Source organism: Lepisma saccharinum, chromosome 22, assembly GCF_977018435.1.
Source record: "Lepisma saccharinum chromosome 22, izLepSacc3.1, whole genome shotgun sequence".
Lineage (NCBI taxonomy): Eukaryota > Metazoa > Arthropoda > Insecta > Zygentoma > Lepismatidae > Lepisma > Lepisma saccharinum.
In genome coordinates, this window is record NC_139250.1 from 5,331,226 (window position 1) to 5,357,946 (window position 26,721).

Consider the following 26,721-nt stretch of genomic DNA (forward strand, 5'->3'; position numbering starts at 1 on the left):
TGACACACTACACTGCGTTTACGACAAACTGTGTAGCTATAAAGGTATGATATTAGGGATATTCTTTTATCGATTGCTTACTGCGGAGCAAATAAGTTAATTCTATATTTCGGAGGGGACCCACGCTACAAGTTACCCAGGCCCCTCCGCCTGAGACAATACGCCACTGCTTATTATAGCAGACGTCGTCATAAGATGTTACTGGGAACTAAAGTTCTGTTTCCTTTCGTAAATCGATTTTCTTATAAGCGACACTATCTGTGGAATTTTTGCGATTATATAGCCTAATATTTCAGGAGCACATTGTTGGACCCAAACACCTCGAGCCCCCCCCCCACGCATTGAGGGGGTTGCGGGGGCGGCCGCTACGCCACTGGTTTTGACCCATCTAAAAATATCCAAAATTATTTAAATCATATTCTAAAAATGTAAAATCGTTTTCAAATATTTCATGTGTACTGTTCGTTTAATTGTAAAATGAAATCATGAAGTAGAAATATAATTTTGTATGAATCAGCGTCAAAATTCAATGAAGAGTGAACAAAAGAGATCTGTGCTAGCCAATGTTATTGGAGTGGATAAAAAATTCCCTCTTTGATATGTACAAAAGTAGTTTCATATTAAATATATCCCGTTTTGTAATAAAATATTATGAACGTCACACCAGTATGGTCCATCGGAAATGAAATGAAACCTGATTTAGAAATTTTACTGGTCTCCCTTATTCCACCCCCCCCCCCCAATGTTAACGATGTGGAGGCAGAGCCCCCAAATAATTTTGCTTTAGAGGATCTAATGTATTATTTTGCTTCTCTTGTAAAGTTTACTCTGAATTGTGCCACATGAACTTAACTTTAAGTGCACATTTGAAATGTTCTAGACCATCAATTTGTGGGCTGAGATCGCTAATCCATCAACTTTGTGGAGGCTATGACCAGAGCCAGCAAAACACATGACTTATTACTATATACTAAGTATGCAATTATGAGTATTGTTAACATTTTTACTAAAAAGAGTTTCAAAAGACGATGTGCATGAACTAGGAGAGTGGATGGAACTTTTGGCTACGAATGGCTCTCACATGACATTCAGAACGAGATCATTGATATATTAGGGAGATCTGTTTTGCGCACCGTGGTAGCAGATATTAAAAGTCGGGAATATTATGCTATTATGGCTGACGAAACTTGTGACATATCCATCCGTGGACAATTAATATTCTGCATTCGAACTGTGAATAAAAGTGTTCATATTTTTGAGAATTCATGGGCTTTTATGAGATTCCGAACGCTGAGGCCAAAACTTAAAAAAGGGAGAGAGTGAGTCATTCATTAATTTATTTCAGTGATTAGACCCCCCCCCCAATAATTTTGACAAGTCGGCGCCCCTGATTGCAATGATGTATTTCAGACTAAGGGGCAAAGAGAGACCTCTCTTTTTTTTTGTTTTTTTTTTGTTTTTCAGATGTCTGAAAGAAAAATGTTATAATGTTATAGGTCCCGCTTATATTGTACGCCCCAGTCCCCGCGCGCCGGTCCTGGCTATATACGAGTAAAATTGTTGAGCTACTAGTGGCATCTACTTTTAGAAAGCGAATTTACAGGGCCTGCAGCTCACGAAGGTTGAGAACCACTTGTGTAGGCTCGTAGCATCAAGGTTCAAACTCCTTCGCTTTATTACCCTTGTGAATGCATCCATCTGAATTCTTGTCCATTTACAGGACTTTAGTGGGAGTAGGGCGTTCATTTCTCCTATTTCTCTCTTTGCTCCCGACCAAATGTTCTATAACGCTGCACTTAATTTACAACATTTTTAGATTAAAGCAAAGCAGTGTGCGAATTAACGGGGGAGATACCGGAAATTTTGTCCACACTTCAAAAAAATATCGTGAAAATAAAAATATTTTTTCCCTGCCAAGAATGCTTTTAGCCCCTTCAAAGAAAACTGAAATTGAAGGCATGTAGTATACTATTTCTTAACTATGTAATAAACACGAAAGAATCATTCCGTGTCCTGGGGCCTCCCCGATGGCGCAGTGGTTGCGTCGTCGCCTTGTAATCAAGGAGTCCCGGGTTCGATGCCCGGAGGAGGCACATAGTGGTTCGGATCCCACTTTAAACTCCAGTCCTGATTAGCTCTTCTGTGCATAAAGTGGACTTAAAACACCAAATCAACCAAATCATTCCGTGTTTAATAATGGTCCAGGCATCAAAGACTTCCATGCTGAATGAATGCGGCTTTTTTACTTTGGACTTCTTACCGGAATTTGAAATTGAGTGGTAAAATTACAAAAAAAAAAAAAAAAAAAGAAGAAGGAAGTATGTCGAACATTTCAATGAATCATAAACTAACGTTCTGTTATTTACCGTTGTCCATAGGCGTGCGCACGATGGGGCAAAGGGTGGCAGTTGACCCCCCTAATCACGGACGTTCGCATATTTTTTTTCCACGAGGGAACAAACAAGTTATTTTTCCATGGGGCATATTACCCCAATAATAGTGTTGCCCCCTCAAAGAACACTACTTGAATTTGAAATTATCGCATAATAATGAATGTAAATTACTATGACTGAAATCAAATTAGGCCTATACGTGTAAAATATATACTTTTAGGTTGTCCTTCGTTTTCGAAGGGCGAGATGTGGCCATCCTTCCCCCCCTCCTTCCAGACGTTCCATGCCCCTATATTATTATACTTTCACTTAGAAATTTAGTGTAGAGGAATCTTATTGCTGTTATTAAACGATATTATACTCTTGAAGAAAAAGGAGTATTTTCAAGCCGATGAAAGTTCGAAGCAACTACGGGGGAAGGGGGTTCAGTGGCACAACCACAAGGGGTCAGGGGGACATTGACCTTCCCAACCTTGGACGGAAATCAATTCTAGGGGGCAAACATTGAAGTAAAAGAATGCAAGACTAGCAGAATCTAAGAGTAGCAGGACAAAAGAATACTGAAGATGGAATTAGTTATCACGGCTTTCTTGCATTATTTGTTCCAGACGGCCAGGAGCACCTTCAGGGGAGCACAGAGGGGCAATTGCCTCCTTGACTTAAAATTTTATACAAATAAAAATGTATTTCGTAAAATTTTCTTGCTCGCTCCGCTCGCAATATCTGCTTTCCTTGCAGTCGTGTCAAGTTCAGAGCAGTAGTAGCTAGGGGGCTGCGAGAGTTGTCCCACTACGCCGAACGATGAATGAGAAAAATTGTAAATGAGAATCCCTTGGCATCCTATGAAATTTTTTGAGCGCTATTAAATCAATATTGTTTTCAATTTATATAAATTTGGATCGAAAAATGTTCTTGCTCACTTCGCTCGCAGTTTATTTCTTTTCTGTAATGCATTGTGAATTAACAGAGGGACAAGTAAGAACAACTAAGTACTTAAGACAGTTTTTGCTATAACAGTCTGGTTTGGAGGAAAAGGAGAGCGCACATTTCAAAGACAATTTATATTATTTTTGCATTTGTTTTGTTACGGGGTGGATGAATTGATTATGTAATGTATTTAAATAATATGCTTTTCAGTCGTTAGGTCGTCTGACTAGCATGCGAGAGACCCGGGTTCGATCCCCGGCGGAGGAGAACCGGGATTTTTTCCCACCTGTTCAAGCGGCTCCGGCGCCCACCCAGCGTCGTATAAAGTGGGTAACTGGAGAAAACTTTGGGGGGGGGGGGGTGAAGGCAGCCAGGGGCGTGGTGCTGATCACATCATCCTTACCTTCAGCCGTGACCAGAAAAGTGTGGGCCCTAACTCCACACCCCCTATACGCTTTCATGGCGTGGTGCAAAGCACAGGAGAGCACTTTACCTTTTTATACACACACACACACATACCCATCAATGCAATAAAACTAAAAGATTGAGATAAAATGCTTTCCCGACTGAACTTTCATCAAGGTTTTTGCCCCCCCCCCAATCAGAGGGTCTGCGCATGCCTATGCCATTGTCCATTATAAATATGCAGATTAGAAGGAGAGAGAACGAAAAGTGCATAGGGGTGAAAGAGAGAGGGAGGGGAAGAAAGAGAACAGAGGAAACAACAGAAGTAGAGAAAGAAATAAAGCTATGAAGAAAGGAGAGAGGGAATGAAGAGGCCAGTGAGCGAGAATTGCATTCTTTACTACAGAAAATGTTCAATAATCTTAATGTATTTGTCTGTGAAAGTGTAAATATCTCCTTCGCTTCAGAGATTCATGTAAGTTTTGCAATCAATTATGGCAGTGTCTGCTGCCACGTTCTTTTTCTGCTGGAACCTCAAAAAAGATGCGCGTGGAAGCAGACTCGGTCCTCGTTTTATTGTGATTTCATCATGCTATGTATGCAATTACGTCTGTAACACATACTGTTAAGTTTTAGCGATTACTTACACAAAAATGATAAGATTAGGTCCCTTAGCATTCTTCTAATAATAAACCTAAATGCTCTCGCAGTTAGGTAAGGTTCTGTTAGCATTAAAATAATATCGCTAAATGCTTTCTAAAGAAAAAGGTTCTAAATTACCTGTACATTCATTCCCACTAATCATAAACTTGCATTTCTCTCGTCTTAATCTGTTCTTAAGATTTGTAACATCCTCTTAGCAGACGAATTACGTGGCAGCAGCAAATTTGACGCTTATTCTTGCTGCTGACATGCGCGTGGCAGCAGACTCGGCCATCAATTATTATTAGCAATGAGCCATTCCGCAGCTGGCTTACTCGTTTGTTTCTCAGTTGTTTGCGAAACGTATCCTTCGCTTGTTTCAGAACTGTCGTAGACATGAAACATGTCCGAGGCGTCTTGTAAACAGGGCAAGTCAGCAGCTGAAATTATACAGCAGATTAATGCCAAGAATGCTAAAATACTTGCATTGATACTTGTAATTGGTTTTATAATTTACCATGGAATGCTACATTTTAGATACGGTAAGACATCGGTTCATGAGGTGGTGTCACATTGACCACCCTCCGAACTATTGATGTTGACTTGGGCGTATACTTGCAGTATTATCTTTCTCAAATCTTTCTTTTTTTTTCTCTCAGTGTCTGATTCGCAGTAAAAGATTTGATTCTTTTTGAGTATACATGCGTGTAATTAAAGTGCAGATCACTATTTTGTGGTAGGTTTAAACTTTTATTTACTCTTGATTATGAGAAATGTATTGTTGCATTTCATTTTATATATTATTGGTGGTTCTTGCACAAATGGTACACCGAATAAACCAGGATATCCATCTGTAGTATCCAGCTACGTCTTCGTAGTGATTTAGCGTGTAGTACGTTCGTGTATTTAATTAGCCTTGCACCCTTCAGATTAGCCCAACTTGTATGTGTTATGTCATGATAATGAGCTGGAACCCTTCTCCAGTTGTTTGGTTACCCATCTGGACCTAATGTTATCGAATATATTATGTTCAAGTTAAACTTGAGTGAAAGAAGGAAATATATTAGAGTACTGCATTGGACCAATTTCACTCGAAAATACTCGATCGAATCTCCCACGCTTAAGCGTGATACGCTCAATCTTACCGCACTCGTAGTGGAATCATTGATAATGTCCCATATTTTAAAGCTTAATAAGCACTGTCAGCCTAAAAATCTACACATGGAGGGAAACAACTCTATGCAATTACAATTCTAAATAATAATAATTATGTAAGGCTCAAATACAATGTACTGTATATGAAAGTATGCAATATCTACAGGCCGAATTGTAAAATTAGCACAGAGGTATCAGTTCGTTATATCGGAGACACTTTAAAATTTGATATTTTGTGTTTCGTATGGTTCGTACTTAACCAATTGTGTATTGCAGAACATATTTGAAGGTGCCATTAAGGTTTTCACACGATTAAAAAAATTGTTTACACTAAAATAAGCCATTTCTCGAAGTGTTACGGAACGCACGTCATGGTGCGAGCCCCACAAACCATCCACGGATAGCCCAAAAAACCATTCACAGAAGGTTAGGTTCAGTTAGGTTAGGCAAACATAGTTAAAAAAAACGGCGTAGTTACGTTTTTGCTTAAATTGAAGGAACGGGAATTGATTTCCGGCTGAAATAGATTGAAATATGAAAGAAAATACTTCGAAGAACTTCGACAATGCTACAGAAACTGATTTCCGTAAGTAGTTTCTCCTGTAAATTTGAAGAAAAGTGTCTCGGATATAACGAACTGTTACTGAATACACATGCTGACAGATCTGCCTAAGCAATTACAAATATCGTATCACAATGCAAGGAGTATGTTTACATCATTTTTCACTTACCAGAAAGGATAATAATAGGTAACACTTTACTATACCAGAGACGGATTTCTTCAAATTTACAGGAGAAAGTACTTACGCAAATCATTTTCTGTAGCGTTGTTGATGTTCGGGAATGTAATTTTGATCCATTGTAATGCAAATGCATGTGGTTTTCTACGAAAATCTATTTCTGATGCGCTATTGCAGCTGCCACCATTTGCTTTCTGCACGAGAGCACAATACGCTCTCGTATGTCCGTATATGCTAAATTGAACGAAAGGAGTGCTAATGGAACCTAACCTAGTAGGCATATCTCGTTCCCGTGATGATTCGTGGGGCTATAGTGAATTTTTGGACTAATGTCAATGGTTTTTGGGGCTACCCGTGGATGGTTTGTGGGAAATAAGGAACAACAGTAAGTACTCGTTAATGTAAGAAATATACATTATTTTCGTTATAAATTGATTATTTCACCTAAATAAATGTTCCACAATGCAGAATAGTACGTTAGCAATGTAAAAAATTGCGAAATAAATCATTGATAGGTGTCTCTGCTATAGTAAAGTAGTACCTAATAATATTCTGTGAAATAATGAAATGTAGTTATAACATTCAATCGAACATCATTTCAATGTGACAATAAAATAACATAAAGAAAAACATAAAATGTCAGCCTGAGCAGTTTCAGCCCATAATTATCTATTTCATTTTCACGTATCTCAGTAAGATACCTAAAACTGCATTTCAACATGGAGATGATGACTATGTTCATTTATTTTTCAATTTTACTTCATGATCCATATTTGAGGGCCTAGTACCATAGACAAATTACGGAAATACGTGTACTAATAGGATTTGAGCGTTCGAGTGTATTTTGGTCGGTTTTTGCTCAAGCGGAAGAACTATCAATCCTGTGTGCAATCTATTGTTGCCCATGCGAACTATTTGCCGCTCGAGCGAAAAATGCTCATTGCAGCACTAAGAGATATTTAATGTGAATGCGACTGTTATGCTACAATAATGAATCACTGTTATGTACATATTTTACTGAAGTAAAACCTAGTACCTGTATAGAATATTGATTGTAAACTTCTAACATAAAATACAGAGCAGGAAGCATAATGATGCTCCAGTGTCCAAATATCTCTTATGCAAAGTAATTCACTTCAGTAAATTTCTCGTATCGGACAAACGGCTGAAATTTGCTAGTTCATATCATTTGAATATTCGTACTTACGTATTCTGCATTGAGAAACATTGTTGAAGGTGGCATTTTGCTTATTTCACGGAAATAAGCTCTCTTTGCGACATATCGAGTAAGTTTTCTTTGTTTCTTTTCCCTTCGGTAACATGCTAAATGACGGTCACAGTTTCACTACTTTACTCGGCATGCAGTGTTTCCACCGCACTCCACCCAAAAATACGTACGTAACCCCACAAACCATTTCCGGTAAGGTTAGGTTAGGTAGGGTCACGTTTAGGTTTCAATAGTTAAAAATTGGTTTCGAAAAAAATATGCATAGCCCCACGAACCATTGACACATAGCCCCACAAACCATTTGCGGAAACGTACCTTCTTCAGTTACAAAAACTCGTGTTTGGAAACACTGACCGGGATTACGTCATCGCACACAGGTTACATCCACCTGGAAGTAAATGGATGCAAGAGCTTTTGTGCACTGGTCACACATTTATATCGAAAAATAGATGATTTACCTGCAAAATTCAATGAAGGATGCGAGAAAACACTTCCCCGAACTTTCACAAGTATAAAGAAACTGCATTCGGTAAGTAATTTCTCCTGTAAATTCGAAGAAATCCATTTGTCCGATACGAGAAATTTACCTTAGCTTTATTAATAATTATATCATTTTACTTTTACCAAATGTGTATCTCTAATTGTTGTTTTATACAGTTTATTTTTTTGTATGCATTCCAGGGATAGATTCCTGTAAGTGGCTCCTTTCTGATGGCAGGTATAAAGGATATCAAGTATGGCAGCCGTATGGATGCATGATGCATCATTATTCTCAAACGTAAGTAGATGTATGCTCCATGTGTTACTGGAAAACAGGGCTCGAAAAATCCCAATCACCAGGTCGCCATGGTGACTAAAAATTTCAGCGTGGCGACTGTGATCTTTTGCTGTAATATTGCCGTTTTTTTAAGTTCGCATGTACGAAATTTTGAAGATTCTAAGTTCAAATTGCAGTACAGTGTAAGTTAGCAAGTGATTTTTTTTATCAATGTTGTGAACATTTCATAGAATCAGTAACAATTTCTTACTCTTTGTCTCCCAACCCCCCATTTCCCGCTTTCTCACATGATTTAGCAATGTTTTGAATACGGTGATGCTCAACTTCTTACCAGGTGTATAAGCTTTAATCTGCTGTTTGCTCATAGATGGCATTAGTGAGGGTATGAAGCTACCATGGGCACGCCATACCTGGTGTTTATATGAGTTGGACATCTACCAACATGAATCAGTGCACATCGTCAGCACGTGCAAACAACAACAGACAGTGTTCCTGTGGTAAGCATGTCTAGTTTTGTGCCAGAAAAAGAGCATATGCAGGAAGCTCTGCTTTTCTGCTTCCATTTGAAGAAATCGGCTGCCAAAATGCATCAAATGCTTGTGGAGGCCTATGGTGACAATGCTGTATGGGAAACAACGTGCAGGGATTGGTTTCGTCGGTTCAAAGACTGCAATTTTGACCTGAGCGACAAGAAGCATGAAAATCGGCCCAGGAAGGTTGAGGACTATCAATTGCAGGCTCTTTTGGACGAGGACAATACCCAAACGCAAGAGATCCTTGCCGAGCAATTGGGTGTTACTCGAGCAGCCATTTCCATGCGTCTACGTGCCATGGCAAAGGTTCAAAAGATCGGAAAATGGGTGCTGCATGAATTGACCGATCAGCAGCTGGAGAGATGCCGAAACACATGCGAAATCTTGCTTGCCAGGCAAAAAAGAAAGTCTTTCCTGCATCGGATTGTGACTGGCGATGATAAGTGGATATATTTCGAGAATCCTAAATGCAAGAAATCGTGGGTTGATCCCGGCCAACCATCAACATCTTCCTCGAGACCAAATCGCTTCGGCCGGAAGGCGATGATGTGTGTTTGGCGGGATCAACAGGGTATCGTCTACTTTGAGCTGTTGAAACCTGGTGAAACTGTCACTGCCCACCGCTACCACCAACAACTGATCAAATTGTACCATGCACTGTGTGACAAAATGCCGGATTATCAACAAAGACATGACAAGCTGATTTTCCTCCACGACAACGCCTCATCGCACACGTCAAGACTGGTCCAAAACTACTTGGTGACACGCAACTGGGAGGTGCTACCCCATTCTGCCTATTCACCATACCTGGCCCCTTCCGACTACCATATGTTTTCGTCGATGGGCCACGCCCTCGCTGAGCAGCACTTCGATTCGTATGGAGACGTCCGAAAATGGCTTGATGAGTGGTTTGCCAGAGAAGAACCTTTTTTGGCGTGGTATCCACAAATTGCCCGAGAAGTGGGCAAAATGTGTAGCTCGCGAGGGCAAGTGCTTTGAATAAATTTCTTGTTGCTTTCTATGAACAAACCATGTGTTTTTCTGACTACAAAACAGCAGATTTAAGCTTATACACCTGGTATATTTATTTATTAACGCCTTGTTTTAAATGGCGGAGTTAAGGCTGTACAAAGTCTTTTCTTCCACTCAACCATACACATAAATATACATTATTATATTATACACAAAGTACATTAAGTTATTTCACATATGTCCCACACACACACATTATACTCATACACACAAGTCTTAACAAGCTGAATATAAATACGGAGAAACTAGTACTCACTTTTATCCGCGAAGCTGTTTTTCTTTTTCGATTAATTTCAGTGGCCACTGCCACCATCCTGGTTGAAAGAAAAAACAGCTTCGCGGATAAAAGTGAGTACTAGTTTCTCCGTATTTCTATACTACCACGTCTTTCTTTTCCTAATTATGAAAAGCTGAATATAGCGCACAAAATATATAATACACATAGTATGCACAATTGCCAGTAGGTGGTTTCCTGGCGCTTGATTTTTAGAGCTGGCACCTAGGAAAATATCATAGTCCAGGTTCTGATTATGTAATTCTAATATTATTATTATTATTAATAATGCCAATTTCCCTATAGGCTGTATAAATATTGTGTTTTGATTTTGCATTGCCCCTCTTCCATTTTTTACTTATTGCAATGATGTGGATTATATGATAAAAAGGTAACTCGTAAGGCCCACAATAATGTCCAGGTTAGGACGTGAACCGGAGCCTTAAGAGGCAAGATGAATTTTCAGTGAATTGGAATGCACTTTGGCTATTAATAGCGATTGCTGGTCTCCACAAGTGCAAGTGAGATGCTCTAGCTAAGCTGAATTAAATTATAGGATCCCCCTGATGATCTGTGATAATGCCATTATTTTATAATTGAGGGGTCCTGGTTAGGGATGGCCAAATAATCCGGATAACGGATATCTGGATTTCAAATTGTTGATATCTGTTTTGGATGTAACTGTTAATTGTGGATAATCTGAATATTTGGAGAATTCAGATATATGGATAGTATGGAATCAGGATAATTTGGATATCCAGATAGAATATATTTGATGAAGAATTTTTAGTAAATCCATACAGTGACGTGAAAATTATGAATAAAAAGAGTGGATAAAAAAGGTAAAGCTCCCCATGCACATGGACATCCACAGGATTTTTTCCAAGGGGGCAAGCAAGGCACATTTTCCCCAATAATAGTGTTGTTCCCTCAAAAAAAAATTGCTTAAATTTGAATTTATCATATTCATGCAATAAACACATATTATTAACACATATTATTGTGGCTGAAATGAAATTATATGTGAAAAATGTATACATTTTGGTTGCCTTTCCCTTTCGGATGCCCATGCATATAGCACTGTACCTTGAAGGCACATTTAGAGGATGTGGGGGTAGCACCCCACACATTCTCGATCTCGTCCATTTTGGAGGTGACATGATCACCACCATGCTCTAGCTGCCCTTACCCCCTCCCCCAAGGTTGCCCCCAAGTACCCATTGATTTGAGACTGGGTGCAGCTTTATGCAGGGACAAGGCCGGAATAATTCCGATAGATCACCCACCCCGGGAGTTGAACCCTACCGACTATACCACCGTGGCTGTCAAGAATGTCTGGATAGCCTGTAAAATGGATAAACGATAAAAAGTGTCCGGATAAGGCACACATTCGGATATCTGGACATTTCAGAAAATCCTAATATTCTGATAATTCAAATATCCGGATAATCTGTATGTGAGAATATATGCTATCTGGATAGAAAATTATCTGATAACTGGATTTGGCCATCCCTAGCACCGGGTTTGTTCCCAGTGAAGACACATTACACTTCAAACTGTAGATCCAGCCCTAATTAGCATTGAAGCATAAAGTAAACTTAGAGTTAAAGAGCCTTTTGCCCTGTCTTTGTAATTGAAAAGTTATGGGTTTAGAATTAAAGAGCCTTTTGCCCTGTCTTTGTAATTGAAAAGTTATGGGTTTGTAAATTTGAGCATGCTTGCCATGCATGGAATCAGCATTTTCCTTTGGTGTTCCTTTTTGGAAGGTTTTATTTTATTTTACTTACAGCGATACGAGAAGATGCATGCGCTACCTTGCCTTTTGGGGTACGCACAACCATTTCGTATTCATTGGAGATTCCCGAATAAGGCAGCTGTATCTGGCGTTCCTGAACCATTTGGATCCCAAAGAGGGTACTGGGTTGACACCATCGCAAGAGCAGTACCATTCGGATCTTTCCTTCGGAGATTCCCAGTTGCGCCTGAAACTAGAATTTATATGGAGTCCTCTTGTGTCACAGAAAATGGTAGAAGAATTTTATAAATGGAAGGTATGCATCTGCTAGATTTTATGTCATGTTGTTTGAAACTTCCCAGTTCCACACTTTATCATCTTACCAAGCTTCACATGCTGAAGTAGTACGTGACCACTATTCACCACGATGAGGGTGAATTATTTCTCTTGTAGTTTATGGTTCTTACAAACACAAAAACACAATTTTTTGACGTTTCGGGAGAACACATGATCCCTTCATCGGACATTTATTCTTAGTTTGATTAATGTTACAGTTATAGTAATGTAGTAAATGTGGAAGAAATAAAGAGAAGCAGTTATACAATGAATCTTGTCAATAGGGATACCATCAATTTCTTTTTAGCAGATTTTGTTTTATTTAACTTACACTGTTGAAACATGATAACTGTGAAACCAGCATTTTTTATATATATATTAGTATTATTTTTTTAATGATGATGTCATGAAGTTGATAACATCTTCATTAAAATAATAATAATAACAGCCCCTTCCTACGTACCGACTGCTGGCCTCACTCCCACATGCCTCAGCAGAGGTAGAAAGATCAACCAACCAGTTATGGGGTGACATGTAGACAAAAAAAATGACGACCCCTCAGTCATCGTTGTACATTTTCTATGACTAGGTTATTCTACTCATTCATAGCCCCCCAATTTCCTCACAGTGGCAGGTGGTCACCGGTCCCATACACAGGTCGAAATCACAGGAGAAAAGTTATTATGCTTCCCCCAGGAGACTCAACGCTGCGTACGTTCCATAGCTGAAGCCCAAAGCTTGCACCTTACACCACACGGCCACTTTGGTCTAATAATAATAATATATACCATATTTGCCGGCGTATAAGATGCACCTCCCGTTCTTGTACACATTTTTGAGGAAATAGCTTTATCACTGAATATTATAACTAATTGGGGATGGGCCGATATGAAATTTTGGCCGATACCGATAAAGTACCGATATAAAATTTACCGATCCAATATAAAATTAGAAATGGTCCTTGAAGAACCTGATAGGTTCATTGACCTCCTTAATAAATGTGTGCTTCAAGGTGACTGCAGTGCAAATGGAGTTGCATATTTAGACATTGAGTCGTTCCATGTCAAATCACCCAGAGGTGGTTGCTTGACCATTTTGTTAATTTTTTATATTTTCACCATAGGTGGTCTTGCTAGTGACCTGCTCAAAAAGAATTTTTTTTTTTGAAAAATCTTCCGCCATCTTGGATTTCTGCTCATTTTTCATCACTGCGGGAAGCAAAAATGAGTGTTTACAAGGGTTTTGAAAAAAGGTTGCTGTGTGATTTCTATTACAGATGGAATGTTCTAGTTTTCACTGCCTGAAAGTAGAGATTCTGGCCTTTCAGAAAATGTATATATATGTAAGGTAAGAATTAATTAACTGGGACTTTAATGGGTTTCAATATAACCATCGTAACGGGAAATTTTGCCAATTTTAAAGGTCTGTAAAATCAAAAGGGCTTGAAACCACAGGATGGAATTATTTTTGCAAGAACTATGAGTGGAAGGCTTTTCAGCCATGGTGAAACAAATCCGGGGTTGTAAGCCCTTCTGTCCGATTTTTAGTTCCGAAATCCAAAAATTTCCAAAATTTGTGAATTTCAAGGTCAAATATCTCTAAAGGGGGACCTGCCAAAAATTAGAAATTTTGGCCATGGATACTCCTACTAGTACTTAGTAAAACCTGTGAATTTCATTTTGGGGTTCACGCCGATGTTCATGTTACAGGCTGTCAAATATCTCTAAAAATGACATCGTGAAAACATAATAATAAATAGGCTTAAAGTGACCTGATTTCCATTATTTTATAATCTAGTTATTTTATAAGGGTAAACAGAAATTAAAATAGATAAACTAGTTGATATATTTCAATATATACTTAGTGTGCTTTTGTTAATAAAAATCAAATCAAATCAAAATAACTTTTTGGATTGAGAAGACAAATGTTAGTAAACAAACAAGAGTACTATTATGTCAGTAAGTATATACAAGTTGCATGCACATGTTTCTTAAAGGTTTATGAATATCCAATACTATCAAACCTTACTCAATACATCCAATCTGGTACATAAGAATTGTATGCGAAGTATAACATAATATATACAACAATTGTCTGCGAAATATAACATAAGCTACCTATAAAATATGACAAGGATTTAAACGCTTGAGAATATACGTATTCAAGTTCTTCCTCTATTTTTTGTATCCCAGTCACATATACACTGTGATATACACAGTTTACAATTACAATTACACAAGACTTAAAATTACATGAACTGAATCTTGATTTGGACAATTCTGATGATGACGACGAGAAAAAAATTACTTACAAACAATGGATAACAACAGATCGTTGCAATTTGATCACTGTTGTAGAAACAATTTCAAGAGTTTAAAGAAAATTTAGCTTCGAAGTTACTGCAATTAAAAAGTCACCACTTTATTGCTCAGAGTCAATCAGAATTTTGCAAAAGAACGAAAGAAAGTTTTTCTCCGGATGAATGTGTAGTGATTGGTGATTTCTCTGAAAACTTCACATTTGTTGTACAAGATGAAATCCAGAGTTACCACTGGATTAATGCTCAAGCTACTGTCCACCCCTTTTGTGTCTACTTTAAGACTAATTCTTCAGATGATGTATGCATCAAACATCTTTGTATTATAAGTGACTGCATTGTACACAACACAACTGCTGTTTACGCTTTCCAAAAGCAGCTGATTCCATTTGTTCAAACGTTCATCCCAAATCTAAAGAAAATTTATTATTTCTCAGATGGCTCAGGAGCCCAATATAAGAACAGAAATAATTTTTCTAACTTATGTAAGTATAAACAGGACTTCGGTGTAACTGCTGAGTGGCATTTTTTTGCCACAAGCCATGGCAAGGGTCCTTGTGATGGGATTGGTAGGACGGTAAAAAGACTTGTGGCAAAGGCAAGTCTGCAGCGACCAACTGAGGGCCATATTCTTACACCAAAGGACATGTATGAGTTTTGTGTGGAAAATATTAAAGGATAAACTTCATCATGGTGACTCATGAAAATGAGCATGGTTTTCTGAATGACCACTTCAATGAAGCTCATAGATTTGTAAGGAACAAGAGATCACCACTGCTACATACCCAAGGACTCTTCAACTCTTCTCATCAGTAGAATATCTGCATCATTTCAAATTAATCATGTAGAGTTCAGAATTGATGACTCACCACGAATATTTCATTTTAATGAAATCATTGAAAATGACTATGTCGTTTGCATTTACAATAACAGGTGGTATGTAGGTAAAGTAATTGAACAAAAGAAAACAATGATGTTAAAGTGATGTTCTTCAATCCTGGTGGACCATCAACGAGCTTTACTTTACAAAGAAATGATGTTGCTTGCGTGAAGTTGAACAATATAATTGATGTTCTGACACCATGTGACTTCACCACTGTTACTGGGAGAACATACAACATTTTACTCAACAGAAAAATACAGAACAGTCACTAAAGTTACAAGCACATAAGAAGAAATAGTCCCTTGATCAATCATCTCCGTGCCAATCAGTGTTTTCGGGACCACGCACCAGTCAGATATTTTTTCTTTTTTTCATGACTCCATGGATTGAGAGACAGACAAGATCCCCTGTAACTTTGATGTCCATGTGTAGATAGTGTATATATATATTGATGTAATGTTGTATTATGTGTAGTGATATATGGAATTGTAAATGTCATTGTGATGTAATATATTGAATTGCAAACTGTGTATATCATAGTGGTATATGTAACTGGGATACAAAAAATAGAGGAAGAACTTGAATACGTATATTCTCAAGCGTTTAAATCCTTGTCATATTTTACAGGTAGCTTATGTTATATTTCGCAGACAATTGTTGTATATATTATGTTATATTTCGCATACAATTGTTATGTACCATAGTGGATGTATTGAGTAAGGTTTGATAGTATTGGATATTCATAAACCTTTAAGAAACATGTGCATGCAACTTGTATATACTTACTGACATAATAGTTCTCTTGTTTGTTTACTAACATTTGTCTTCTCAATCCAAAAAGTTATTTTGATTTGATTTGATTTTTATTAACAAAAGCACACTAAGTATATATTGAAATATATCAACTAGTTTATCTATTTTAATTTCTGTTTACCCTTATAAAATAACTAGATTATAAAATAATGGAAATCAGGTCACTTTAAGCCTATTTATTATTATGTTTTCACGATGTCATTTTTAGAGATATTTGACAGCCTGTAACATGAACATCGGCGTGAACCCCAAAATGAAATTCACAGGTTTTACTAAGTACTAGTAGGAGTATCCATGGCCAAAATTTCTAATTTTTGGCAGGTCCCCCTTTAGAGATATTTGACCTTGAAATTCACAAATTTTGAAAATTTTTGGATTTCGGAACTAAAAATCGGACAGAAGGGCTTACAACCCCGGATTTGTTTCACCATGGCTGAAAAGCCTTCCACTCATAGTTCTTGCAAAAATAATTCCATCCTGTGGTTTCAAGCCCTTTTGATTTTACAGACCTTTAAAATTGGCAAAATTTCCCGTTACGATGGTTATATTGAAACCCATTAAAGTCCCAGTTAATTAATTCTTACCTTACATATATATACATTTTCTGAAAGGCCAGAATCTCTACTTTCAGGCAGTGAAAACTAGAACATTCCATCTGTAATAGAAATCACACAGCAACCTTTTTTCAAAACCCTTGTAAACACTCATTTTTGCTTCCCGCAGTGATGAAAAATGAGCAGAAATCCAAGATGGCGGAAGATTTTTCAAAAAAAAAATTCTTTTTGAGCAGGTCACTAGCAAGACCACCTATGGTGAAAATATAAAATATTAACAAAATGGTCAAGCAACCAGTTGATTTAAAATTGGGTGATTTCACATGGAATGACTCCATTTACTTTTTTAGAAAGTAGGGCATGGAGATTATCCATAAAAATTACACCAAAATGGCAGAATTTTGCACTAAATTATCATATATTTATCAATATATCGGATCGGTAAAATAATCTGTAATTTTACCGATAAACCGATATGCCTATATCGGCCGATACCGATAGAGTACCGATTAATCGGTCCCATCCCTATTTCATATATAAAGTAACTTACCTAATGTAACTAGGGAGAAATACACTTTAATCTTCTTTGGCACACACCACAAGAATCAAGAAAGAAATTGTCTAACTCAGAACAGGAATTTTCCAGAAATGGAGGTAATCAAAAGATGAGTATCGCCCTGTTTTTCAGACCTATTTTTAAAGGAAAAGAGTGCATTTTTATGCTGGCAAATACGGTATATAATAAATGCTTGTTTCACAGTTGTCATGTTTAAACCATGTATAGTTATTGACAAGATTCATTGTGTGACTGTTTTTTTGTTTCTCTTAAATTATGATATTGTTATAACTGTAACATTAATTAAACTAAGAAACATCATGAAAAATTGTGTTTTTGTGCTTGTAAGAACCATGAACATTGGTGTGCCCAAAAAGGGGTTGGTGGGGGTTATAACCCCCATCCCCCTTTGGCCCAGTATTTCTAAAAAAAATGAACGTCAAAGGTAGGAAAAGTAGTCAAAATAAGGGCTGACTACCAGAAAAAGTGTACGTAACCCCTCCCTTTCGAAAATCCTGGGCACCCCACTGACCATGAACTATAGAGAAATAACTCTATGATGCAAGCAGTACATACATACAAGAAAAAGATGAGGATGAATGATGATTAAATGAAAATAATGATCCTTTACTAGTGAAATCAGTCAACTACCAAGGGTTCATACTCTGATTCGTACCTACATAAGTAGCTAACTGCAGGAAAATCATAAATTCAATCTTGAAATAAAGGGTGTTCCGTATAGGATGCCGAATTTGAATCTAGTGCTATTGTTTTGTTTCGAGGTTGGCAGACCTGTTTTTCCCAATGTTTGCATCTGTTGTCATGCTGATTAATGTAGCCTCAATTGGTTTGACTTGTTTGTTGTGGTTTCCTTCCGAAAATTCTCGAATAATTCAGGAGCGTGAAATCCATCCATCTGCTGAGAACGACTGTGTGGTTTTGGCAGGTGGAGTGTGATCTTGCACCCTGTGATTTCTTCTTATGGGGGTTTCTGAAATCACAGGTGTACGGCAACAAACCACGAACCCTTTTGTGACTGAAGGCGGAAATCATACGGGTGATTGGAGGCATCGGGACAGACATCTGCGAGAGGGTTATCAATACTTTTATGGAGCGTATAAATGCATGCAGACTCATTAGGGGTGGACATATGCCTGACATTGTCTTTCGTACGTAAATGGGAGATGTTACTGCTTACATATATGTGAAATATAACTATTTTCATGATATTTTCCCTATTTTTATTTAATTTTCTAATTCGGCATCCTATACGGAACACCCTATATTTACAAGGTTACACAAATGTTTTTGGGTTTAATTATTTTTTTTGTCAAGGGGGTTAACTGATTGCATAATGCTATTTAATAATATTGTAAAGTGTGAATATTTCAGGTTATAAAAGTTAACATTCAAATATAGATAAATTTGTAATTAGATGCAAAGTTAACAAATATTTGTTGCTACACTTTTTTCAGAATGAAGATGACCCACCTACAGTCATAGTTGCAGGGAGTGCCACATGGGCTATCAAAGAGTCAAATGCGTCAGCCAAAGCTTTACAGGAGTACACAATGAACCTCACGAGGCTAGTCCAGGTGGGTATAGTAAAATATATTGCTATCCGCATCCCTACATGCACATGTAGGCAGTCTGATTAGGCAGTAGTATTTTACTCTAGGGTGCTAATGTCTAGGGATAGTGGCTGCGATTGGGTTCCAAAACCGGGTGGCAAGGACAGTATATTTCCCTTTGTATATAAGATTTAGCATAGTGCAGGGACAAAAGTCACCACTGACTAGGGGCATGAATATCTAGCTTTTGACGGAAACACGAAATGTGAAATAACGCACTGTGATGTTCATTTTTCATGTTTCAGAAATATATGAGATTCAATTTCCTGCCATGTTTTGTCACGAAATGATGCGAAATAAATTCTTAAACATGAAATTTAGTTTATTTTTCAATGTGGCACTTTCTGAGGTCTGAATTATTATGCAATTCTGCTGTAAATATTTGAGAAGCAGAAATTGAATTCTTTACACAGGACTAAAATTAATACTCTGATAACTACATAAATATGCTATTAAATGGGAAATATTTATTTTGTTTAATAATAGTAGTTTTTAAATCAAGTTTAGGGTTTATTCACCATTTTAACATTGAAATACCATTTTGTATACCATTTTTAATCTTGAAATGTGCCCAGTTTTTGTACCAAAATCTCGATTTTTCATTCATATAAATATGTGGCATAAACTTCAAGCTTGCTTACTTGCATGCATACACACACAAACTAACTCAAGTTGGAGATACCCCATCTTCCCTATTGCAAGTGCATAGTTTCCTCCATGCATTCCAGATCACTATTACAATAGAAACTCATTCATCTGAATTAGATGGGATAAACAAAATTTCAGATAATCCAGAATATATTTCATAAACTGATAGTCACAACTAAAGTGTGATAACTCCTTAGTGCAATCATGGCAACCATTACAGTTCCCCTAGCAAATATACAGTGGTTGCTAAAAATAGTGAGGATAGTGACTTGTAAAGGTATACAGCAGAGACTTATGTAAAGATACAAGAATGATTTTTAATGTGGATACATTGTACTGAAAAAAGTTATCTGTATTAGAGTTAAAGTATGTATTGCGAACTATGTTATATGACATACATCATGGGTGGAAAGATTAAAAAGATGTTTTAAAATGTACTTAAAATAATTTGGGATAGACAAGTTTTTTGTGTATTTTGAAGCGTGTAGGACATTTTGGTGCCATGACTTTTTGGTGCAACATATTACGTTATGCACAGAAAGAAAATAATGTTCTTTTGAATTGCCCTTTCTTTATTGTGTCCCTTCATACAAGCAATTTTACATGGAAATGTTACGAGCAACACCTCGTAGGTAGCCAACGATGTCTGTCCTATCATATGCAACAACCAGTGTTTCAAGTCGAGCACAACAGTCTTTATATTTTTTTCTTGGCCGCTCGACGTTTCCACTGATTCTGTCCATAGTGAGTTTCGTTCAGAGCTACTTCTCTGGAGCCGCCAAATCATGGGATGGTCGGTGTAAACATGTGACTGGAATCCTCAATGCCAGTGCTCCACAGCATTGTTTGTTTTTCCATCTCCATTTAGGACAGCTCCGTAGTGATTCCGAAGTCCGACGGAGAACTTCGGCCGACGCCTTCCACCTCTTCGCTGCGGACGTCCTACGTAGTTGTCTTCAAAGTAATCCAGAACTGGTTGAAGATCATCTGATACTTCGCTGCAAAGTTCTTCAAAAGCTTGAGCTACATCCATTTCTGGTACCAATGCCAAAGCTGGTATCATACGGCACTGAAGTGAGAATGTCAGTTTTGAAATGCTATAAAGAGAAAGGCACCTAATGTCCTGGTACCAAAATGACCTGGCACCAAAATGTCTGACACCCATTTTGAAATTCCATTGTCGTGCCACTTTTTAAATATGTACGAAATAAGAGTATTAATGAGGATAGTTATTTACAATGTTCATTATGTAAGACAAAAAATTGTTCCTTCTTTCCTAGGCAATTGATGTGATCGCAAGCAAGAAATCAAAATTTCTGTGGACTTTGCAAGAACCTGTAAATACTGAAAAACTGCATGCTGCAAGGTCAATGATCACCAACGAACAAGTGGACTTGTACAACAAGGCTGCGTTAGAAGTAAGTAGAATGCATTTGTCAGATATTTAATTCTAGAGTGTCACAGTCTAATGTTGCATAGATTATCGTAAACTGTGCTAAATTTTACATGATTTATGTTCTGTTTCTATTTTCATTGCCTCTCTAGGCTAGTTCCATTTATGAGGGAACACACAAAGAACTGAAATTGGTTAAGGTGTTCGAGTGGTGGACTCATAATCTCATTGCAAATAGTTCCATATTCAAATCCTGGCATGGGTGTTCTCGTAATCAGTTTCATCTGATTACCTCATGGCCATGGTGCCAAAAGTAAAATAATAATTAAATAACCCGTGGCTCAACAGCCCTTGAAGGGCCTAGGCTGATCTCCCAGCTGCCGGTCTCCCTCCCACAATCCTACCTAGAGGTGTGGAGATCTTCAACGGGTAAAGGGGTGACGTGAGGTCAGCACGTCGAACCCTCAACTGTTGTAGGAGATTTCCGAGACCGGGTTGCGCTACTCATTCGTAGCTTCCCGATTTTCTCATGATGGTGGGTTGCCTATACACAGGCGGAGAACCCAGAGACTCGAACCCGTGCCATCTCGCAGTGTGAGTCCAAAGCACAGCACCTTAGACCACACGAAAGTGACATAATATAAGAATGAAGAAGAAGAAGAAGGGATACATGCGAAGGTACACCCATGGCCAATCCCAGGTTCAAGCTCTGAACCACTTTATGCACTGATAAGCTTATTGGGACTGGATGTACATTTTAAGGTGGGATCTGAACCACTCGGTCCCTACAAATATTACCAATAAAGTGTGTTTTATTGTTCTCGTTCCTCAGAACATTTGAAGTTTTCACTTCGAAGATATAGGTACACGAGAGTGCCACAGGAAGACTTTTTTTCTCGAGGCACGGACGATGCTAGATAACATATGGAAATTGCTAGAGCGAATAAGGCTCGAACAGGCAAAACAAGTGGTATGCACTCGTAAGTCCAATAGTACACGTATATCCATAATCAGGGCTCGAAAAATACCAGTCGCCAGGTCGCCATGGCGACTAGAAATTTCAGCCTGGAGACTGTGATCTTTTGCTGTAATATTGCCGTTCTTTTAAGTTTGCGTGTACGAAATTTTGAAGATTCTAAGTTCAAATTGCAGTACAGCGTAAGTTAGCAAATGATTTTTTTGAAAAGCTCAATATGCTGACCAAGGCAGAAATTTATTTTATTTAAAAACATAAACTAAATGTAACGTTTCAACCTTCTAGCAAGGTCTTCTTAGACTCTGTACCAAATACAAAAGACCTTACTAGAAGGTTGAAACGTTACATTTAGTTTATGTTTTTAAATAAAATAAATTTCTGCCTTGGTCAGCATATTGAGTTTTTCATATCATGGAAACAAGGCTTAATGGTGTTATGATTTTTTTATCAACGTTGTGAACATTTCATAAAATCAGTGACTATTCCTTATTCTTTGTCCCCCAACCCCTAATTTTCTGCTTTCTCACATGATTTAGCAATGTTTTGAATACGGTGATGTTCAACTTCTTATAGTATGCAATATTGCCAGTAGGTAGTTTCCTGGCGCCTGAATTTCAGAGCTGGCGCCTAGCTCTGATGAAGATTTTTCGAGCACTGTCCATAATTTGTTTGTGATATGGCCTTTCAAATATGAATCGTGAAGTGAAAGATGCAGTGAAATTGAAACTTAGATAAACATAGTTATTATTTACACATAAAAAATTTACTTTGGTCTATCTTACCAATACACAGTGATATATGAAAATTAAATCGATGGTTGTGGGCTGAAACTGCCAGAATGGATCACACACACACAACATTACATGGCTAGTCACTAAGTGTAGTAACATTTACTGTATCATTTTGTAAATTATTAATTGGAGTTTTTTAATAAAACAGATACTACAGCACAGTGGTGCTCAGATATGGTCCAGCTCTCGTCTTGTTGCCCAGGGGAATTTAGAAGAGAGTAAAGATGGCCTTCACCTTGGTCCGCTTGCTTTGAAACACGATACGCAGGTTTGTAGAAATCAGCATTTGCATTACTAACTCATTGGCAATGTGAATTAGTAATTTGTTATTATTTTGAAGTAAATTGACTTGCTCCTTAATTAATTTGCTTCTTGGTTCTATGTTCAAATGATTGCTAATGTTTCCTTTTTATTGCTATTCATGTTACTTACAGAACTTTCTATTGATATGAGAGCAGATGCATTTTATGTAACAGTATTTTGTTCTCTATTTACTAGATATTATTGAACATGTACTGCAATGACCATATGAATTTTAATGACGGTACGTGCTGCAGCAGTGCGGAGCCAGCAACAACATTGCAAGTAGTAACATTCGCAACGTTGGGAGTGTGGTAAGTAAGGGAACTGAAGAGTGACAGGGCTTTTTTTCTAAATGTAGGTCACCTGAGTATTATCAGTTTCTTTTAGGTTTGCTTTGTGCCCAGATAAGTTCCCGTTAATCGCATGAACTCTTAGTCCAAAGTCTGATTTCCTAAATTTTACAGGTTGAAATCCTCTTAACTACTATGGACCATCTCTCAGACCACGCTGAATTTATCTTATTTCTCACACTCTTCCAACCACAAGTGGAACCTTCTCCATACCTTCAGTTGGGGTACTGGCTACATTCGGTCAAGGTCATATCTTCGTTTGTTAAAATCTTGTTGAATTATATTTTTGGCAAGTGGTCTGACAGACATTTCATAGTAGTTACTTTGTTTTATGTAACATTTCCCATCCGTCAATTTCAGCAAAATAATTCTTATTACTTCGAACTCCTGCTCTTCTAACAACATAAAAATGTACAAATTTTAAGAAATTTAAATTTAAAAATAATAAAGAACCCATTGTGGTATTAGTATTGGAAGGTATTGGTTCAGGGTTGCTACATGTCTGGAAAACCTGGAAAACAGGGAAATGTCATGGAATTTGGCTTCTCAGGGAAATTTGCAAATCATCTGGAATTTACCTGCATTTTGGAGTCTGCAAGAGAAAAAGTTGCAAAATGAACAAGCAGTTCACTTTCACTTCTGGATTCGGTTCTTGTGATTCCACTCCCAAAAAGGCTTCAGTTTTGATACTTTTTCTTTCAATTTTATGATTATCACTCTTGTGCAAAATTGTGGTTCCTTTGAATTTCTGTGATAAATTTTCACTTTTATAATACTAGATATTGGAAAGAATATCAAAGTTAAACTACAGCGCCTTGAATAACGTAGTGTGGAAAACGACCCAAGAAACTGGTTCCCCGAGACGATGACAAGTAGATGGCAGTGCGATCGACACAGCGGCTAATTTTGTTATGAAAGTAATGCGGCTTAGTTAGTTTTTGGAATATATTGTGTAGATTTGTTTCTCTAGAAAGGCGGTAAGTGAATTGATGGAAACAGTTATATTTGTGGAGTGATTTGCAGTCACAAAATGGTATTAATTTACACAGAAAAGTAACATAAATATGTTTTATGTGCAACGCAACACGAGCATCAACATATCGCATGTGAGGCTGGACGTCAAACGTTGGATTGTGTACACAAGTTTATTTTTGTATACTAATAAAATTGAAATAGTGTCATGAAGGGGAAAAAATGTTTCGTGGCGTACATATTATGAAGTCATTTTCCCGAAATGCAGATATTCGAAAGAATTTAATTTCATATTCCATGGAGTTGAAATAGCCAATTACGATGTACCTTGTCATCTCTATCAACAAATTGCTTCACATTCGTGTCGATTGGTAAGTAGAACTTTGGTGTTAAGGACTGTGCATTTTTACTCGTGACTTGGCTGTAAAATGTCTACCTTGTACTTGATGAAAATAAACCGCAAATTAATTAAATTAATTAATAATAAAATAAATTAATAAATTAATTAAAATAAATGAGTATTGTCTGTGTGAATTTCCATAAAAATAATATTTGTGACAATGACAATATTAATGAACCTTTCAGGATAATGCATACACAATACTAATTCTCGCAGCAATTGTCATGTTACGTGTTACAATCCATACCTATGTTTTCTTCCGTACTGTTAATAAAAAACTCAAGGACAGGTCATGATAGACGGTTCATAATATTCTTTAATATTTTCGCGACTACTGTACCAAATATCATAACAATTTTCTGATACAAAGAAATGTTACAAGGAAAAGAATCAGACGTTGCAGCAAAAACCCCATTTACTTCCATTATAAGCAGTCGAGCGCTGTACCCCGGTGTCAACACCAGCGCCTCTAGCGGATTTCATTTTCGAGTGGAACCAGCGAGAGAGAGCAAAACCATGCCGTTTTCCACACTACGTTATTCTAGGCGCTGTAGTTAAACTTTCAGGCCAGATGTCTGATTAATAACTAAAGTACATTGACAATATGATCATAATTATCGGAAAGTTTGGGATGAGGTTATTGTCTATTATTTTATAGATCTTGGTCTTGTTGACACTTCCTATATGCAACAAAAATTTCTCCAGATGCTGTGTACTTATAAATGTAAGCAAAAAAGCAACATTTTATACAACACTATATATAAATCCGCCAGAGAATGAAAAATTGTGAATGGTTTATGAACTTTTTCTGTTGCTTTTATGTTGTGGAGATCTGTTATGGTGAAATAATGTACCTCTGTTACCTTAGCTTGAAGGCTAGATGCATGTGATTGTAGCACCCAATACATTTGATGCAGATTGTAATTTAAATAATTTGCTGAAAAGAAGTTGTGAAAGTCAATATTTATAATAATTAACGGATTGTAAATTTAATTGAAAAAAAACAAGGTTCAAAAGCAAAAAATCATGATAATAAACATGTCTGGAAAAATTTCAGTTTTGGTCTGGAAAACCTGGAATTGTCAGGGAATTTCATGCCATCATAGCAACCCTGTTGGATTTTATTTACCAATACTGGTCAATACTTCTCCGGCATTTTAGTCTTTCACAGGGTCTGTAAAAATGCCACACAACATTTTTATGATTCCAATTGCCCTGGAAATTATGCAAAATTAGAAGTTTCTATTTTTTCACACCAGTATTGTGTGAAAAACTGTATTTTGTAATTACAGTGGCAGCCATGAATGTGCAGTGCATATTGGCATACATACAGGGTAGGGATTGTAAATATATTATTAAGTAGGGATGGGCCAATATGAAATTTTGGTCGATACCGATAAAGTACCGATATAAAATTTACCGATACCGATAACCGATATTCTACCGATCCAATATAAAATTAGAAATGGTCCTTGAAGAACTTGAAAGGTTCATTGACCTCCTTAATAAATATGTGTTTCAAGGTGACTGCAGTGCAAAAGAAGTTGCATATTTAGACATTTACTTTTTTAGAAAGAAGGGCATGGAGATTATCCATAAAAATTACCACAAAATGGCAGAATTTTGCACTAAATTATAAGATATTTATCTATATATCGGATCTGTAAAATAATCGGTAATTTTACCGATAAACCGATACACCGATATGCCTATATCGGCCGATACCGATAGAGTACCTATTAATCGGTCCCATACCTATTATTAAGAAAAGTTGTTTCCTTTGCTGTTCTTTATGTGATATGGAAGTTAATTGTGTTCTTACAACCCCATCTTGTATATACAGTAAAACCTCTTTAATCCGGACTAATGGTGGGTTAAGTTGACCAGTTTAACAAAAGTCTGGATTAACTGACATAACCTAAAAGAACAGTAGAAAGTGCATTAAAAACACGTTTA

General features: G+C 37.2%; 1 protein-coding gene across 3 annotated transcripts in view; it reads left to right on the plus strand.

Annotated features, from left to right (window-relative positions):
• The first annotated feature begins 4,768 nt into the window (after nucleotides 1-4,768).
• LOC146005035 (N-acetylneuraminate (7)9-O-acetyltransferase) overlaps nucleotides 4,769-26,721 on the plus strand; it is a 47,055-nt gene continuing 25,102 nt past the window's right edge. For 2 of the 3 annotated variants that reach the window (XM_083144174.1, XM_083144175.1), the window contains exons 1-7: nucleotides 4,769-4,909; nucleotides 8,172-8,268; nucleotides 11,897-12,158; nucleotides 18,777-18,896; nucleotides 20,861-20,998; nucleotides 22,889-23,008; nucleotides 23,239-23,354. In XM_083144174.1, the coding sequence (XP_083000300.1) occupies nucleotides 4,771-4,909; nucleotides 8,172-8,268; nucleotides 11,897-12,158; nucleotides 18,777-18,896; nucleotides 20,861-20,998; nucleotides 22,889-23,008; nucleotides 23,239-23,354 (992 nt within the window). In that variant the 5' untranslated portion in view covers nucleotides 4,769-4,770. Of the gene's footprint in view, nucleotides 4,910-5,067; nucleotides 5,104-8,171; nucleotides 8,269-11,896; nucleotides 12,159-18,776; nucleotides 18,897-20,860; nucleotides 20,999-22,888; nucleotides 23,009-23,238; nucleotides 23,355-26,721 lie in introns of those variants that run through there. The other variant, XM_083144176.1, reaches the window with a different exon arrangement.